This window comes from Lutra lutra, chromosome 2 (genome assembly GCF_902655055.1).
Source record: "Lutra lutra chromosome 2, mLutLut1.2, whole genome shotgun sequence".
Taxonomy (NCBI): Eukaryota; Metazoa; Chordata; class Mammalia; order Carnivora; family Mustelidae; genus Lutra; species Lutra lutra.
Window position 1 is genome coordinate 126,515,730 of NC_062279.1, and position 20,328 is coordinate 126,536,057.

General features: G+C 33.7%; 1 protein-coding gene across 8 annotated transcripts in view; it reads left to right on the forward strand.

Moving 5' to 3' along the window:
- LARP1B (La ribonucleoprotein 1B) overlaps positions 1-20,328 on the forward strand; it is a 141,467-nt gene that overhangs the window by 31,800 nt on the left and 89,339 nt on the right. For 7 of the 8 annotated variants that reach the window (XR_007125223.1, XM_047718414.1, XM_047718413.1 and 4 more), the window contains 3 exons: positions 3,496-3,670; positions 8,368-8,540; positions 14,238-14,603. Coding sequence is in view for 7 of the 8 variants with exons in the window: in XM_047718414.1 (XP_047574370.1) it covers positions 3,496-3,670; positions 8,368-8,540; positions 14,238-14,603 (714 nt within the window). In the remaining variant the exon portion in view is untranslated. Of the gene's footprint in view, positions 1-3,495; positions 3,671-4,238; positions 5,826-8,367; positions 8,541-14,237; positions 14,604-20,328 lie in introns of those variants that run through there. The other variant, XM_047718418.1, reaches the window with a different exon arrangement.

The following is a 20,328-nucleotide window of genomic DNA, read 5'->3' on the forward strand; positions in this document are numbered from 1 at the left end:
GCTGCCTTCGGCTCAGGTCATGATCTCAGGGTCCTGGGATCGAGCCCCCACATCAGGCTCTCTGCTCAGCAGGGAGCCTGCTTCCCTCTCTCTCTCTCTGCCTGCCTCTCCGTCTGCTTGTGATCTCTCTCTGTCAAATAAATAAATAGAATCTTTGAAAAAAAAAAAAAAAAGAATCCTATTTTCATTTTCTTTGGGTATATACCCAGAAGTGGAATTCCTGGATCATATGGTAGATCCAGTTCACTGCATTCTTGATTTCAGTGAACAGAGAGCTATTTGTGATATCCTTTCTTTTTTTTTTAATTCAATTAATCCTTGATCTTTAGCTAATCAGTTGTATGACTGTTCAAGTTACTTAACCTTAACCTCTTCATGCTTGTTTTCTCATTGTTAAAATAGGGCAAATAATACTAAACTATCACAGAGTATAAGGACTTAAGAGAAATAATTAATGTATTTGTAATGTCCTTGAACTATTCTTGCTACTCCCATCTGAAACTGTTTTCTAAATTGGCTGACTGTGGTTCCTCAGAATGTGTGCTGCTGTCTTATCTTTTAAGTTTTTGCACACGTAGATCTTTTCTCTTGGTACCAGGCATAGGACCAGGAACTAGGAATATATTATCTATGTATTCTAATGTTGGTAATTATTCATAATAATATTTGGTCCATTTAAGAAAAGGACTAAAATTAGTACTTAGAAAAGCTATCAGATATCCAAAAATATTAACTGCACACTCTAACTCATTGTTTAGGACTTCAGGGTAATCATGGTTTGGTTTTAATAAGACTCTTGTCTAGATCTTTTCCTTAATTTTGTATAAAACATAATTTTTATATGATGTTTGTAAGTTCTAAATCACAACATTCACTTGTTCTCTTTATTTTCTTAACTTTTCAATAGGGAATAAATTTCCTGTGATTTAAGATTCAAAGGGTATGTAGTGAACAATTTCCTTCCCATCTTTTACTAATAGTCAACTAGTTAAACCTTCTTGGTGACAGTCAGTGTTACTTTTTTGTGTATTTTTCACAAGATACTACATATTATACTACATATATTGTTATGCCCTTTTTTAAAAAAACAGTATATATTAGATTATTCAGGGTTGTGTATAAATAACTTTGGGTTTTTTTCCCACTCAGATTTTTTTCTTTTAAACTGAGGCATAATTGGGGTGCCTGGGTGGCTCAGCCATTAAGGGTCTGCCTTCGGCTTGGGTTATGATCCCGCAGTCTTGGGATCAGGGAGCCCTGCATCAGGTTCCCTGCTCAGCTGGAAACCTGCTTCTCCCACTCCCCCTGCTTGTGTTCCCTCTTTCACTGTGTCTCTCTCTCTCTCAAATAAATAAAATCTTAAAAAAAAATAAATTGAGGCATAAGTTATACACTGTATATTAGAAATCATAGGATTACATACAACTTTTCTCAGTGTATATAGTTGTGTAATTGCCTCCCAGATTAAGATATAAAACATTTTCAGCATCCCAGGAAGCTCCCTTGTGCTGTCCTCCTAGCCTGTACACTGGTCTCTTCAAAGGTCAATTTGGTGGTCTCATTGTCTCTCAGAGCTCTCTCATTTGTTTTTTAATTTCACCTAATTAGAGGTATGTGTGCTCTTTTATATCTGACTTTTATCATTATCATTTCTGTGAGGTATACCCGTGTTGCTGGTGTGTAGCAGTTGTTGATTATCCATTTTGGGGGTAGTATTTCATTCTAGGAATAAAACACAATGTATTTTTCCATGCTGCGGTTTATAGATGCATGGGTTCTTTCCAGTTTGAATCAGTGGTACTGTTGCGAACATTATCGTACATATTTTTTGAGGGTCATATGCATTTATTTTCCTGTGACATGGGTAACATGAGATACACATGCACACACACACACACACAGACACACACACTTAGCTTTTGTAGATACTGATAAACATGTTTTCCAAATTATTAAACCAATTAACACTACCACCATTCACAATTTCACTTGCTCCGTATTCTATCAACATATTTGTAGTCTTTTTCTACTTAAAAATTTAAACCAATAGGAAGGTTTCAAAGATTTTTTTTTAAATTCAGGTATAAATAGCATGTTGTAAAATGCAGAGGTCTTAGGTGTTCATTTTGAGTTTTGAAATTGTATAAGCCTGCCCTCAAAAAGATAGAGCCCATTCTCTAAGAACTTCCTTCATGGTCCTTTCCAGTCATGGTCAATCCCCTGCCAAATGCTCTGCTGATTATATAAGCATATGATACTTTTCTGATTATATAAGCATAGATTAATTTTGTCTATTTATTTATACACATTTGTGTAAGTGGGATTTTTCTGTGTCCTGGCTCTTCCATTCGTAGTTTTTGAAATTCATTCATGTTGCAGGATGTGGATGCTGGGTATGCTGGTGTTTGCTACTAGAGTGTCATTGCTTCTAGAATGTTCAATAGATAAAACTAGGAAAATACATGTTAAAAGAAAATATAGCTATCACCAATTCAAACCCCTTATCATAGGCTTCTTCCTTATTTCCTTTATTCTGTATTTCATACTCTGTTTTTTCAGAGAGTATCCTGATTCCCATCAAAAAAGTTTGTTTTTAAATAATTTTTAATAATTTAAAGTACTGTCCAGTTTTGAAAATATAACTTTAAAAAGTGAGTATTATACTAAGGGCATATAAATGTAAAAGTAACACATATGATATGTTCTTCTGCTAAAAGATAGTGAGTTTTAACTTTTATAAAATAACAAGTATATATGTTCAGTTTTTATATTATATTTGTATTTTTCCTGATTTTATTTCTAAAAGGTAAGTACCCTTGAATTTCAGATAAAATTCAGTTCACTAAGTCTTTTATTTTGAGGAATTTTTGTTCTAGTTTTATTTTATCATTGAATTGCATATGTTATTTTTGCAAAGCTCTATAGCCTAGTGACTAAGATTCAGTGGTGGATAGCTAATAAATTATTTTATCCTAGTAGTGCCTCATACTAAGTCTATGATCTTTATCAAGTTATTTCTTTGAGCTTCAGTTTCCTCACCTGTGTACATTACAGGGTATTGTGAGGTATGTGTACGTGTGTTTCTTACCATTTATAATGATGGTAGTTAATAAAATAGTGCTTAAGTTTTATTTAGTGGTTTATTATTAAGATAAGATAAAAGGAAATATGAGAGAAAAAACCTGAAAATAAAATTTAATTATGGTAAAAGTAGTTTGATTATAGTTGATGTAATAATCCTTAAATGCTAATTCTGTTGTGAAAACCAAATTATTTGCTGTATGTTATGTAGGATATCTATTACCTATCACAGGGGCAAATTATTTAAAAATTTGTTTTAAGTAGTTAATTCATTGATATTTTTAGAAATGTTTACTGTAATAATGTCTGCTGATTTCCGATTTAAAAAAATTTTTAGGTTATTTGAAGTATAGGATGTACAATTACAGTTTTTTGAATGAAAGTTCTTTAATAGCTTAAAATACCCATTTATAGGCACTGAAAGATAGCACAGAAGTGGAAATTGTGGATGAGAAAATGAGAAAAAAGATAGAACCGGAAAAATGGCCGATTCCGGGCCCTCCTCCACGAAGTGTGCCACAGACAGACTTCTCTCAACTGATTGATTGCCCAGAGTTTGTACCAGGCCAAGCCTTTTGTTCACATACAGGTAACAGCTTTTCTTCTAGAGCAAGCAGTGTAACGGTGGGCTATCTGGTTCCATTTACCTATCCTTTAAAAAAAGTTTATTTAGATTGTTTAGGAAAATTAAAGAAAACTGAATGACTTTGATGCTCTAAATTCTATTCATTTTGTGCCCCCCACCCAGCCATAAATTAAAAATGGATTTAAGAATTATGGGTAAACCTCTGCTCCATTTTTAAATTGTGTACTTTGTCATGTAATTTTACTAAATGATTATAGATAAGTTGTGCTAGTTTCCTCTTATAAGATTGGAGTAGTCTAGTAGGATGAAGTAGTTTAAAAGTCTTATACTAAAGAGTGGGGCTGACTTTAGTTTTGTTACTAGTGTGCTTCAGTCCCATCTTGTAAAGATGGGATGGCCTATATGCAAAAGCAGCATTGGGGTACTGTTATGAAATTATTATGATTATAGATTAAAGAATTGATGGTAATTAGAATTTCCAAAAACTGCTTTAATATTAAGAATTTTTTCCTGGATCATTTTTAAGACATTCCCTCTTGGGAAAAAATGTGTGTGCTTAAACTTTTTTCAGTCAGGGTGATGATCTACTGATGCTTGGATGTCATTTGATGGAACATGCAGAGGAATAGGTGATTCACTGAAATATTATAAACATTGGAACAAATCGTGCTGCAGAAATGAAAGCGACCAGACTTCTATGCAAGAATGTCTACTCCCGACTCCTTGTGGAGGAGGTTGGGCCACCACTACAATGGAGATAAACACCTTTGTGATGATAATGAGAGAGAGACCAGAGGACTGCTCTTGTTTTTATAGGAGCCACCCGTTTGTGTGTAATTAGCCTGAGCTACATGTGCTACTTTTATTTACGGTGGGAAAGTTAATTATTCTGGAAATATTGCAAAATTCTGTCTTTTTTCCCAGACATATGTACTGTGTCCACATCAATAAAACAAAAATAGAGAGGCTTGAGTGCATTTCCCAGATTGTTAGGTGCTTTGCTATTTGATTTGCCCTTCAGTACAGTGTACAGTGTACAACTCACATATCACCATAGTATTTCACATGGACTATGAGATGTGTTAATGTGGACATGGGGGGATAAGAAATATGAGAAATGAACAAGAATATTTTTTTCTAAACTCTTCAAAATATATTTTTTATACACCAGTATGTGAGACCTGCCATCAATAAAGTACCAATGAACAGTCTCACAGATATTTTTATTTAGTGTTTCTTTGATTGTCAGCCCTCTGTGCCTCTAACCCTAGCAAGCAACTTGGGCAGATGTTTTAAAAGTTGAAGAAAAGTGATATTTTTTAGGTTTTCTTAAAAAAAGACTTAATGTCTGATTGTATAAATTAGATTATTTGTGTAAACTTTGGGTCCAAGATGACATTTTTAACCTGCTTATGAACAGGCATTAGGTGAGTTAGATAAAAATAGAAAATACTTTTACCTCAAGGTAGCTAATAAGATAGGTCAGTCAAGTTGGTGATGCCTGTTCATTTAACCATTTATGCATTATTAATAAAATTACAAGAATAAAATCACAATGTCTTGTACATTTTTGTGTTTTTTAAATATACACTCATTTACATCTCATACATATTGCCAAAACATATCACTCTATATTTAAATGTCCAAAATTTTAGGTTCTTTAAATTACACATCTGTAACCACATGGATAATGAAGGCATATAGAATGTTCTTAGAGTTATGCAGATTTACATTACATCATAGGAATAGGTACATAAATTCAGCCTTTTTCATGAATCCCCATATTTCTGACCTTAATAATTATCCTCTGATGAGAAAGGCTTAGGTCTTAAATTCAAGAGAGAGTAGTATGTCACCAAAAATGTGAAATGGATATAGGAATAGGAAAAGTAGATTGTGTTTATCTGTACCTAGAGGTGAAGAAACTTTTATCTATATCCTTTTTATCTCTAAAAAGAAGACTTTAAATTTCAAAACATAACCATTGATGTATACTTCCTGAGGGATTTTTATTGTAAAATATTTAAACATTTTTTTTTCATCAAAGAAATTAAAATGTCTATTTTTCCCTCTATGGAGGTTGAATTGTGTAACATGAGTTCGCCTTTGCACTGAACAGAGGACCTCAATGCACCAGAAAATGTTGATTATGGGAATGGTAAGATGTTAATTTTAAAATTTAGGTTTTGCAGTTCAATGGATATAGTATTGCACTATCAACTCTTAAGTAAAAGATTTCATTCATCAAAATTGAGAGGGTTGGGTACCTGACCATCTTGGGGGTTTTTGTTGTGGTTTTGGCTTTTTGAAAAATGTGTAGGAGGATCTCTAATGATTTTTGAATAAGCTGTGGGATTTCCTTTGGAAAGTTGCAGAAGTATTCCTGAATAAGCTACATAAAGTATATAACCCTTTTGAAAGTATATAACCCTTTTAAAGCAATCTATGTAACAACCCACATTCAGGGTGGATAAAGAAGTCAAACTAGATAATCATGGAATATATAGGGTGATTTACCTCTGGAGAGTGATGTTGATAATTTTTCAATTAAAACAGCAAAGATAAATTTTTTTCTCTGTTCTTACAAATTAGAACCTATAAAGTGTCAAAGTATGTGTCTGATTTTTTTATCTCTATAAGTTTAATGACAAGTCATCCAAGTAATATTCAGACTTACTGGTTCTTGGAAGATGAGGGATTTACTGTTACCTTTAAAATTTACCTACATAATGTTTGAAATCTTTTCATTGTAAAAGAAAACAAATCACATAAAGCGTATGTGTAGGTAATTATAAGGTGAACATTTCCCTTTAAAAACTCAGACTATTCTAAATTTACTTGTCTTACCCAAATTCTTTGGTATTTTGATATTTAATTTGTAAGTACGTGTTGTGGGTATAATGAAACACTTGACTTCATGATAGAAACATTCAAGCTTAGCGAGCATTTAGAGATGATTATATAATAAACTTAAGTAGGTGTTTAAATATATTTCTGTGTTAAAAATAGTAGTTAACTGATTTCCCTACCATGTGCTAGGTGCTATTCTAATCATTTATACATGATAGTAATTTAGTTAATTCTCACAGTTGCTAGGGTGGTGGTTCTTAGTCTGTTTTTAAAACTTTATTCACTGCATGAGCATAGGTGATTTATAGTATTAGAAATAAGATTCTCTGCTATAAAATGTGTTCCCATTCCTATAACTTTAATATCAATACTTGCAGTCCAAATGTAGCATTTCATCTATATTACCTCTATGGATCAATTGATGATATATGTACCATTAATTAAAGTTGTAAGCATCAAATGTCAAATGGAAATATAATGTTTGCTATACATGTAATCCTAACAATTTTAATAGCCTAAAAAATGAAATTAATTTTAATAACATTTAAAATATTTTAATATGCCTAAATATTATAACATTAATATAAAAACTACAGATCCATTTTACCTTTTTGGATATTTTGTACCAAGACTTTGAAATCTGGTATGGACCTTACACTTATTAGCACATTCTAGGACTACCCATGTTTTAAGTGCTCAGTAGCTCCATATGATTAGGGGCTATATACTCAACAATGCAGTTTTAGAGTCTTTTCCATTATGAAGGAATTTACTTCTAAAAAAAAGTAATATAATTTGATATTTGAATCCTGGATCTAATATGTGTTCATGGAAAGGATAATAACTCTTATTTGAGTCTAGCACGTAGTAGATGAAAGTAAAATCTTGGAATATTCTTCTCAAACCCAAAGTCCTGGAATGTGCCTTTGCATTTTCATTTAGTAAATAAAAGAATTGTTGCTGTTCATTTATTTCAGCTTTCTCCATGTAATATTCAACTTTGCAATATTTTCAAGTAATTGGCTTTTGGGGACTAAATTAAACAATATTTAGAATTTTAGGGTATAAATTTATATGTAAAACTCTTTGTCCAAAGGAAATACATATTGCATTATAACTTAAAATAAGCATTCTTTTGAATTTTTAGAAAAAGATTTGTAAAGGTATCAATTAGGATTTTATTTATAAAGCACGTGATTATTTTGATTAAGGGATAGTATGGAAGAAAGCATTTTTAATTACAACAGAGTTTTAAAATGTATTAAATTTTATTACCAGTTTTAAAATGTTTTAAATTTGCACTTTAATGATGTGACATTCTACTCCTTACAGTAACTTATATGAGCTAAGTGGGCACACTGCGTTTAGGTAAAATTCATTAAGCAAAGGAAATGTGAAGTGTGAATAATGACTCCCTTGCTATAGATTATAGCAGAATAGTGAAGGACTGATACTGCCTTGAATAAAATATGCATTTACTCCAGCTTAATAGCATTTGAGATTCCATAATTTCATTTCATAATTGATAAATTTTAAGATTGCACTGGGAATTGATCCCTAAATTAAATGAATTATCACAATTAGTAACTCAATTGATATGCTTGAGATGTTTGAGTGAATGTGATCTGTGTAAGGGTTGATGACATTTCTTTTATCTATTATTCATTGGCTTCACTCAAATACATTTTACATCTTTTCAGGTTTGAAAATCAGTCATTGGAAAAATTGTAATTGAGATTTGATTTATCATGTTTTTCTGGAAAAAAAAAATCCAGCCCAAGTAAAGAAAAAGAAGTGTTTTATAATTAAGAAAACCATTATTTTAATTAAGTACTAACTTAAAATTTTAGAGTCTGCCCCAAATTCTCCAAGAATTGGAAATCCACTGAACCCAAAGAAAAATACTGAAACAAGTAATCTTCAAGCAATGTCTAGAGGTTTGTCTACCAGTTTGCCTGACTTGGATTCAGAACCTTGGATAGAAGTTAAAAAGAGACATCGTCCATCTCCAGTGAAATTGAAGGTAAATTGTTATAAACCCAAGTGAAGTGTAGTACATTCCTGGGTTGATTGTAAGGCCAGTATATTTTGTCAAATAAATATGTAAAATTTGGAAATGTTTAAAAAATTGTAAAATTTGGCTATAAGTAAAAAGGCTTACTCAGTAGTTGAAAATAAGTTATATTGTGTCCATTTTAAAAACTTGGCTTCTCTTTCTAAATATGATTAAGAATATTTTGATGTGGTCTTTTAACTTGTGACTGAATTTGAATAATTTTTTAAAAGCTGACACAATTTTTCTAAACTGTGAATTTATATTTTAACCTTATTATTTATTTTTATTTTATTTTATTTTTTTAAAAGATTTTATTTATTTATTTGACAGAAAGAGATCACAAGTAGGCAGAGGCAGGCAGAGAGAAAGAGGAGGAAGCAGGCTCCCCACTGAGCTGAAAGCCAGATGCGAGGCTCGATCCCAGGAGCCTGGGATCATGACCTGAGCCGAAGGCAGAGGCTTTAACCCACTGAGCCACCCAGGCGCCCCTTAACCTTATTATTTATGACCTGTAATTATTTATAAAGGGTACAGATTAGGTATATATGTGTTTTTGGTGATTTTGTGTACAGTAAGAAAGGAAAAGAGAATTGATTTCTTTGGGCACATGAGGGAGTGGGATGTGTGGTTATGAAACAGCAGAAGAGATCCTTGATGTTAGAAGTGCTACTATAGTTTTGACTCATGGTTGGATACAAAAAATTTCAACTGTGATAAAAATTGCTCTAATCTAAGCCATAAATAAAATGAGTACAAATAAAGCTGGAGAAATCTGAGTAAGATTAATAGGTTATTTCAGTGTGTATCTTGTTTGTGATATTTTGCTATACTTTTCACAAGATGTTACTATTGGGAGAAACTAAGTAAAAAAAAATACGTAAGATTTCTTGTAACTGTATGTGAATGTATAATTATCTCAAATGTTACTCAAATGATTCAAATATTGAAGGTAAGTTCTGTAAGGAGAAGGTCATTAAAAATAATAGGACCTAGAATGGGGAAGGATAAAGAAGGCTATCGTATTGAAGATTATTATGAACAAGGCTCTTTATCCTTACCATCAAGGTATGAAGAAGCATGAAGGGATTAAAGAGTGGTTCTCCACTGGGGGGATGAGGGAGTGATGAAATTTTGTTTCATCGGGATATTTGGCAATGTCTGGAGACATTTTTGGTTAAAATTGGGAGACTGCTATTACACTATTACATCTTGTGAGTGGAAGCTAAACATGCTGCTAAACATCCTACAGTGCAAACCGCCCCCCCCCCAAAAAAAAACCCCAAAGAATTCTCTAGCCTAACATGTCAATAGTGTTGAGTTTGAAAAACCCTCATCAAGAGTTAACTTTTTAATTAGCCGTGGGGGTTAAACATAGCATATTTAAATGTTGAAAGAGGTGGTTCTGCCCCCACCCACCTCAGGGGACATCTTAAAAACCTAAAGCAGTGCTCGCTTCAGCAGCACATATATTAAAAACCTAAAGTGGCTTTCTAGGGGTGCCTGGGTGGCTCAGTTGGTTTAGCATCCAACTCTTGGTTTTGACTCAGGGTGGCAAGACCCAGCCCCATATGGGGATCTGTGTTCAGCACAGAGTCTGCTTGAGATTATCTCTGCTTCCCTCTCACTCGCTCTCTGCTTCTCCCCCAGATTGTGTGCTTGCACATGCTCGCTCACTCTCTAAAAAATAAATAAATATCTTTAAAAAAAAATTCTAAATCTGCCTTCTTAAGACAAGATTTTCTAAAGTTCCTGATTAATTTCTATATTTATCATGGCAGGTAACATCCCTGTACAGGTAGGGTGGATAAGGATAGTCTCTTGAAAACACACAGACAGACACACACACAAAACAAAACCACACAAAAGGATAGTGTCCTGGATCACTGACAAAGATTTGTGTAGTATTTTATTTATTCTAAGGTCTAAATTTTTTCTTGCACTTTAAAATATCTCCACATTTCAATATTCTTTTAAAATAATGGTTCTTCCCTTGTATGCTGTTGGTGGGGAAGTAAACTGATAACAGCCACTGTGGGAGATAGTACAGAGTTTCCTTGAAAATTTAAAAATAGAAATGATCATATCTGATAATTCCACTAGTGAATATTTATTCAAAGAAAATGAAAATACTAATTCAAAAAGATATGCACTTCTATGTCTGTTGAAGTATTATTTACAATAGCCAAGATGTGGGAGCAACCAAGATATTGTATACATATACAGTGGAATATTGCCCATAAAACAGGATGAGATTGTGCCACTTGTGACCACATGGGTCGGACTAGAGGTTATTATGCTAAGTGAAATAAGTCAGAATTAAAAAGGCAAATACTATAGGATTTCACTGATATGGAATCTAAAAAAGCAAATGAGTAAACAACAACAAAAAAAGGCCTGTAAATACAGAGAAAAAAACTAGTGGTTGCCAGAAGGAAGGGGGGGCGGGAGTAAGACAAAAGTGGGTGAAGGGGGAGGGAGATACAGGCTTCCAGTTATGCAATGAATAAATCACAGTAATAAAAAGCACAGCATGGAGAATATAGCCAGTGATATTGTAATAGCATTGTATGGTGACAGATGGTTGCTACACCTGGGAGCAGGCATAACATAAAACTTTAATGGATATGTTGTACACCTGAAACTAATGCAACGTTGTGTGTCAACTATACCCAAATAAAAAAAAAATTTTTTTGCCTTATAGGAACTGGCACGTTTCTTATACATGCCAGAAACTACTGCAAAGACTAGTTAGAGAGGTGCCAAGCAACTTAAAACTCTCTAAAATGGATTTATTTTTCTTAAAGGGGCTTAGATTCAGAAAATATGCTAATGAATAAAGCAAAATTTTGCTAATTTAAAAAAATAAAATAAAAATAATGGTTCCTGTTAAAATTGATGGCATCTTTATGAGTTGGTTTAAAAAAAGAAATTTTTGGAAGGGTAAGTACTAGATTCTGATGTACAGGGCCAGCAAGTTGGTAATGGAATCTGGTTTTAATAGTGGAAAAAGAATGGTGTAAAATCTAGGGCCTTCAGTTTTATGGCCAAAGAATCTTGGTGCCATTAGTAAGATCTGAAATGTATTCTGATATTACAGAGTGAGGATCTGGCTTGGAAGAAAGCTGACTGTAGGTTCTGGGGGCCTAGATATTTCAGTGATACCTCCTGAGGTAGGTTACTTAATGACAACATTACCAACATACTTTTTTAAAAAATGATCTTTTAAAAATATACATTCTAGAGTGGGTATGGCTTGTTCAGAGATAAATTTCTTTAGAAATCTAAAAGCATTTTTTCCACTGTCATTTTGGTCAGTTTTTTTCCTTACGAAATTTAGTCCCTTTAGATATTTTGTATCAAGTGATTTTGTTTTTATTGAGGTTTTAAGATTCTTAATCCCCACCATTGAAATTTCAGATGATACACTCTGGAGTTGGTCTGCTTTTATTTACTGTGCTGTGTATTCATGTCCATTATTTTGGGAAAATTATGTTTCTCTTTTTTTTCAACTTCTGGTATTCCTTTTTATCAAATGTTGGGCCCCCTGGGGCTCTCTGAATTGATCATCTAGCTACTGTTTTTTCTGGAATTGGGGATTTAAAAAAGATTATGTTTCTGTTATTTCCATCAGTTTTTTTTTTTAAGTCTTCCTCTTTTAGGGTGATGATTATTTCTTAAATGTGATCTTTAGTTGATGGTTTATATTAGTTATTGATAAGTTGGTAGAGACTTCTTTTGTGGCCTTGTAGATCTGCTCATCCAGAAAGACTTTCTCCTGAATGTGAGGTATGATTGTGCACACTCTTGGTTAAGTGTGAGGGTCTTACTAGACTTTTACACCTTGACAGAGGATAGTCGTGCTAGTTCTGGGTCTTCAGAGTTGATAAAATCAGTACTTTTCTCTGGGAAGTAGAGTTTCTTAGTATACTTTATTCATTGGCAAAATTACCTTCTCTTTCTTCCCCCAGCTTTTTTTTTTTTTTTTTTTTTTTTTATTGTTAGAAGTTTAGAATAATAATACTGGGATATGTTCATCCTCTGTCCAGCTCCATGGACATGGGCCCTCTCTTGGCAAGTCTTTCATTTTGTTTAGAAAGCAATTCTTGGGCTTTAAGTTGGGAACAGATATTATAGCTTCATATTCTCAGATAAGAGTGTGGGACTGACTGTTCTATCTGTATCCTGTAGTTTGTTTCCCAAATACCCCTTTTGATGGCTGTCACATAGTCCATTCCTGCTCATCGTGCTTACCGTCTCAAAACTTTTTAGGATGCCAGTGGAACCAGTTGTTAGTCTTTATATAGGCTCTAGGTTGCTGTTTCCTCTAGTCTTGTTTATTATCGATACAATCCCATTTGCTTTCTGCTTTCCAGAAAGTCAGAACAATTTCCGATTCTCTGGTAGTATAATACTTGTTTTCATATTGGCATGAATTAATTTTTTTCATTACTGCAAATCATTACTACAAGTAAGTATGCTCAGTCAAGTCCTCTTCAACCCCAAATCTCTTCTCTCTTCCTTACAAATTAAAAAATTTTATGTTTAAAACAAATTTAAATATAACTGACATAAAGTAAAAAGTAAGAGAATCTCTCCTGGTTTTACCATTATTAACAGTTTGGTGTTTATTCTCAGACTTTTTTCATGTACTTGCAGATGTGAATAATAAGGTATATAGTTTTCATTTTTAAATATATTCACAGTGTGTTAAAACTTATTTTTATTTACTTTTTTAGTAAAAACATCATGGAATGCCTTCTATTTAGTAGAATTTTAGCTGTGTCCGGACAGAGTTATTATTATTGTATATCCTTTCCTTGAACAGTGCCTGGCTCACAGTGAGGACCCAGATTAATTATTGATTGAATAAATATGTACTACATTAATAGGAATTCTGAGAGAGAGGGATTTTTTTATTCTAGGCAGAGGAGAGAGCATTTACCGAATGATAAGGATTGGTCAAAGGGTGACATTGGAAAATGACATTGACACAGTCTATTGTGTTGAGAGTTTTGGAAATCTAGACTAAGTTAGATTTTAGAAGATCTAGGATCTAAAGTTTTGTACTTGTTATGTCACCCAATAGGAAGCACTCTTAATTTTTTTTTCAGGGAGGGCAAAGTTCAATAGTTTAGTGCATGTTAGGGTAAATTTAATAAGAAAACCTGGCCATAGTGAGTGAGGGGGGGAGAGTGAACAGAGGGATTAGCTAGGAAAGCTAGCTAATGGCATTAATATTGCAAGGATTCAGACTAGGAAGATCACTGATTTTGGAAGTCAGAAAACCTTGATTGTTCTAGTCTTGACGAATTCTGAAATTCTGGACAAATTAACTTCATATCTCTAAGCCTTTTTTTCCCCTTATCTGTAAAATGAGTTGGTATTCTATAATGGATGAGCTGGGCACCATTCTTACTCTAAAGAAGTCTTTAACCCTCCTTTTACTCAATTTTGTGTTTTTGTTTAGCATTAAACTTAGTGTTTAGCAAATTCATCTATTTATTGGGCCAGAATAATACTAGCTTGATTTTCTTTTATAATTTGCTTGCTAACTAGTTGCTGAGCATACAGGCTTCATATTACTAACTTGTAACATTATTATGTGATTTTTATTTTTTAAATGATACAAAAGTTTGTATATGAAATACCATTTTCTTCCTTCAGGAATCATCATCTCTACCTGGAGAGGCATCAAATCAGCTATATCCTTCAGATGAACAAGAGCAAGAAGAACTTGATTTTTTATTTGATGAAGAGATAGAACAAATAGAAGGGCGAAAAAACACATTTACTGATTGGTCTGATAATGATTCAGATTATGAAATTGATGACCAGGATTTAAACAAGATTTTGATTGTAACTCAGACACCACCTTACATGAGAAAACATCCTGGAGGAGATCGAACTGGCAACCACATGTCGCGGGCAAAAATTACATCTGAACTTGCTAAAGTAATTAATGATGGCTTATATTACTATGAACAGGATCTATGGATGGAGGAAGATGAAAACAAACACACAGCCATAAAGGTAATATTTTCTGGCTAACATTTCTGCTGATACTATTTTTTTAGTATGTGTTGCTCCTTGTATTTTCTTAAACTTGAGGCTTTATTTTATTAAATTTGGTATAAATAAATTTAATTTTGAAAAATTCCCAGAAAATGTCTGATATTAACAACCTGAGAAATAATTTTATTAAAATGACAATGCAATGAATAATTACAAAAAATTAGCACTCATTTACTAAAACCCTTTTTTCGGTGAAAATAATAAGGAGGCTCTTTCTAAGAAGAAGAAAAAAACCTGACGGTACGGACAAGCTTAGTTTATATGCTCATTCCTTACCCTGGCCTATAATCACCCCAGCTAAATGAGTAGGGCTTTAGAGAAGGGTGGCTTTTGTTGCTCCATTCCATTGTTCTCTCAGTCTGTGGTGCATGCTTTATGGTAGTAGAAATGGTTGTGGACAAGGATAGAAGATTAAAATGGCTGATTGTCTTTCGTTATATAATCATTGTTGTGGTACTAGGGGTGCTCTTTGAAACCTTGATCCAATTTTTTATCTTCTTGAATTTCACCCCACATCTGATACCTATCCTAGTTATTAAGGTAAAATATGAGAGAACCAGAGTGATCTACTGGCTATCTGCATTCCTTTGATAGAAATTTTAATGGTAAAGATAGGGATTAAAGGGATCTTTTTCTGCCAAAAAAAAGTTACATGTTTTTGAATAGAATAATGAGGGAAAAGTTGCATAACTGTACTATGCCAAATAGGAGAATGATCTTGGTCAGAAATATTTATAGTTGTAGGAAGAAAAGTCTGCCAGCTAGTGACTGAATAGAAGGGACTAGCTGTCCATGGAGGTTCGTATCATTAACAAGAAGTGTACTTTCCTTCTTGGCTCTTCATTTCTTTTTCTTTCTGGTATTTCCATCAGTGTATTCAACCCCTTACCTTCTCTAGCCATTGCCTTTTTGGAGATCATGCATCAGGTTATTGTAGCTTATCTGTGACTTAAGAGCCTCTCTGTCCTACTGTGAAAAGGAAGTATGTTTTTATAGTTTCAAGGTTTAAAATCTTTCCTTGTCTAAGCTTTGTTACTTTGTTTGTGATACTTAGGTTCTATAAGTAATCTCTACCTTAAATCCTTTTGAAACAGAAAGAGCTAGAAATAAATTTAATTAATAATAGGTTAAAATTACATTCCTTCCATTTCATGTCTCTTTACCCTGCTTTGTTCTTCACCATCTACCATTCTGTATATTGCACTTCTTTTCTGTTTTGATCACATGGATATAATATCTATGAAGATAGTAATTTTTGCCTAATTTTGTACACTACTGTATCTCCACTGCTGTAACAGTTCCTGGCACATAGTAGTGTTCAATTCATATTTGTTAAATGGATAAATGAATTATGGATTAAACATTATGAACCAAAGAAAAGTTAACCACTTTATATAATATTGCTTCTATGGGGAAATTTTTTGAGTTCCAAATAATGAACTTTCAGGTCACCTTGAGAAACGTATTTGTAGGTGATTATTTGCTTTAATTAAAATATAGACAACAATAAGGAAAGCCATGTATTGAGTTAATTAAAAACCAGCATCTGGGGGCACCTGGGTGGCTCAGTGGGTTAAAGCCTCTGCCTTCGGCTCAGGTCATGATCCCAGGGTCCTGGGATTGAGCCCTGCATCAGGCTCTCTGCTCAGCAGGGAGCCTGCTTCCTCCTCTCTCTCTGCCTGCCTCTCTGCCTACTTGTGATCTCTGTCTGTCAAATAAATAAATAAAATCTTAAAAAAACAAAACAAAACACAAAAAAACAGCATCTGCCCACTTAACCATGAAGTATTAGGGTAAATTAATCTTTGCTATATGACTCTTAACCATATGGTCTGTTCATAAGTTGTTGTATTTTAACCTGATCCATATGTACATTCTTATCACCTGCCTTATTTCCCTTGTTTCTAATTCTGTGCTCCACATGTAATTTCTGATTAGAATTGTACTTTCCTGTGGGTCTGCTTAAAGGGAAAGGAAACAATGATTTAATGTATATTTGTTAAACTCCCACTGTGAGCCAGACACTGTGCTAGGTCCTGGGCATGGAATGGGAAGATGACAGTAGGGTCTCTGCCTGCCTGGTTCTTACAAATAATTGGGAGGACAGACATTAAAATAAACCCATAATAAATACTTAATCACAAATCACAAATTATAATGTGCTAAAGGAAAGGAACAGGACGCTACTGGGTTGGGTTGTCAGGGAATGAATGCCTGTGAGGAAAGTCACAGTTATAGTGTGATCTGAAATCTGAGGAAAATTAAACCCTGCAAAGACCAGGTAAACCATATTCTAGGAAGAAGAAACAACAAGTGGCAAGGATCTGAGGAAGAAAGAATTTGGTGTATTTTAAGAACTGAAAAACAAGTCCATTTGTTTATAGTATTATATAAGAGGACAGTTATGGCAGTATATAGGCCGAAGTCTAATCATACATTGTTTTGTGGGCTATGTTAAATAGCCTGGAATTTATCTAAAGTTCAAGTAAAGTACCTTGGAGGTTTTATACAAGCAAAAGGGCTAAATCTAATTTTTATTTTTATTTATTTATTTATTTTTTAAGATGTTATTTTGAAGAGTGAGCAGGGTGAGGAGCAGAGGGAGGGAGGGAAAGAAAATCTCCAGCAGACTCCGTGCTGAGTGTAGAGCCAGACATGGGGCTCCATATCATGACCCTAAAATCATGACTTGAGCCAAAACCAAGAGTCAGATGCTTAACCAACTGAGCCACCCTAATTTTTGCTTTTAAAATATAACTCTGGTTATTATGGTGGAGAATGGATTAGATAGGTACAAGAGTGGCAGAAGAAATCCACTTGGAAAGCTATTAAAGTAGTCTAGGAGATGGGTATTGATAATTAGGTAACTTGGTAGCAGAGGAAATGTTGAAATAAGAAAACCCAGATCTGAGCCCTGAGGAATCATCATTTAGGAGTTATAATAAGAAGTGGTGCTGTAGAAGCCCAAAACCAACTTCAAGAGGAACTGGACAGATTGAGTTAGGTATAAATGAAAAGAATGCCAAATTGATAGGGTAGTTTAATTATCTTTTGTGACTTTGCGAAAAAGGATTTTTTGCTGGATCCAGAAGTTATATTGAACTGCACTAGACTGAGTATATAGGCTTTCTGTTTCTCCCATGGTCTTAATGTTGAAAACAACTCAAATGGCCTTTTAGTAGATGAGAAAACATCTTAAAATCCTGAAGATTGGCAAAGTAAGTTATTACCAGAATAAAACCAAAAGAAGTGTGGAGTATTGAACCCAGTGTTGCCCTGGAGACCATTGGAATTTGAGGAATACAGTGTTCCAAAAGCCCCCTAAAATAAAGGGGAAGAAGACAAAACTAGAGCTCAGCAAAGTTGGGGATTCTAGGAAGTTGTCTATTAAATTGGCACCTAAAAGAAATACAGTAAAAGAGAACTTGCTTTCTTACCTACTGCTTTAGAGTACTACAGAGAAATTTCCCTAGTTGTGCTGAATAGACTAAGAAGAAAAAAAAAAAAGGCTTAGAATTTATAATCATGCAACTTAAATTGCTAGCATCTAGATATGTAACCACTAGTCATGAATTTAAAGTGGTCATGACCTGTTAACTTCTCAGAAACCTAGCAGAAGCCAACATAGCTCCTTTTTGAGGACATTCACTTTTAATCTAGACCTTGAATAATTTACTCAAATTTTCTTAAAAGGAATGTGAGTAACTCACAGAATTAATAATCAAACAAGGAAATGTGCTCTACCACATGTGAGAATGAGCAAGACCATACCCTAAAATAGTTTAGATAACGGAATTACTAAACAGAATGTGGAATAACTGTTAACTGTGTTTAAAGAAATAATTTGTGCAGGGAAGAAGACTAAACAGCAACAGTCCTCTAATTTTTGCAAGTAAAAATAGTTACGGTTAAAATTAACACAATCAATTAAGGGGATTAATGGCAGATTAGATAAAATTAGAGAATCAGTAAATTGGAAGAGTTTACAAGAAACTACTCAGAAATCAGCACAGAGAGGCAAAGAGAATATTTTATGAAAGTATATGTAACGATGTTCTGAAGAGTCTTTGCTATTATTTACTACATTTCAAATCAAGTTGTAAAATTAACACCTGGATTTTATTTTATAGCTTTTCATTTCTGAAAAGTTTAAAAAAGCAGGAAATGTGGAATACTGAGTGATAAAAATGGCCTAAAATAGACGTTTAATAAGAATTTCAGAAGGAAAGGTTAGGAAAAATGGGGCAAAATCATTATTTTAAGAGGTAATAGCTGGGACTTTTTCTGAATTGAGGAGAGAGATCAGAGTAGAGCAGCCAGGGGAAAAAAGGCAGATTACATTTAAAGGTAGGTGAGTGAACAGCTGACTTTCCAACAGTAAACAGTTGACTGCAACAGACACTGGAGTGGTAGTATTACTATACCAAGGGAAATAACTGTCAATCTATAATTGTATGCCTTGCAAAAGTGTAAAAGGGTGAAATATAATGAGAGAAATTGTAACTTAGGAAAGCCTCATTAAAGGAAATTGCAGAGGTGAAATAAATGGTTTCTGATGCCAAGTATATAGAAAGGACTGCAGAGCAAAGTGAGAGAGATGTGAATAAATCTAAACATTAACCGTATAAAATAGTGTCTTATGGATTAAACATAACAACACAAACTTGGAGAGAGCAATTAAATTAATATTTAAGGGTACGTTTGTATCTAGAGAAAAGATGCTGATTAGTTTTTAAAGTTTTTATGTTGCAGTGTGAAGGATACCCATTCAGAAATAAAATTAGAGTAAATAACTGTGAAACTGGAAGAAAGGAAAATGTAGAATAAGAAAGGGTCTCCCAGCACAAAGATAAAGTGGTAGGTTTGTTTATTTATTTATCCATCTATCTATCTACCTATCTGAGAGAGAGTGTGGGAGCAGCAAGCTGGGGGAAGGGCCAGAAAGAAGGCAAAGGGAGAGAATCTCAAGCAGACTCCACGCTGAGTGTGGAGCCCAGTTAAGGGCCTGATCTCATGACCCTGAGATCATGACCTGAGCTAAAACCGAGTCAGACGCTTAACTGACCCTAACCCAGGCACCCCTAAAGTGGTAGATTTCAACCTAAATGTTTAGATAGCAAAAATAATAAATATCATCAGACTTTGTGTAAATAAAATCAGTTATGTTATTTACATGTGATGTCAAAAAGATAAGGGAGCATACACCATAAAGTAGTAAGCAACCAAAATCAGTCTGTAGATTTAACATAATCCTTATCAATATCTTAACTGGCTTCTTTGCAGAAATTGATGAGATGATATAAAATTCATATTGAAATTCAAGGGACCCAGAATAGCCAAAACAATCTGGAGAAAGAACAAAGTTGAAGAATTCATATACAGTCCTTATGTTAAAACAGTGTTGCTACAGGAAGAGCATAGATAAACAGGTCAATGGAAGGGATTTGAAAGTCAAGAAATAAACACATCTATGTTCAACTGACTTCTGGCAAAAGTGCCTAAAGCATTCATTCAATAGGGAAAGAATAGTCTTCTTAAGAAGTTGTCTTGGGACAAGACAAGTAGATATCCATATGCAAAAGAATATATTAAATGCCACCCTAACTCACAGTGTACAAAAAAATGAACTCATTTGAATTAAACATTAAATATAAGAACAAAAACTATACAGGGATTGCAAGGA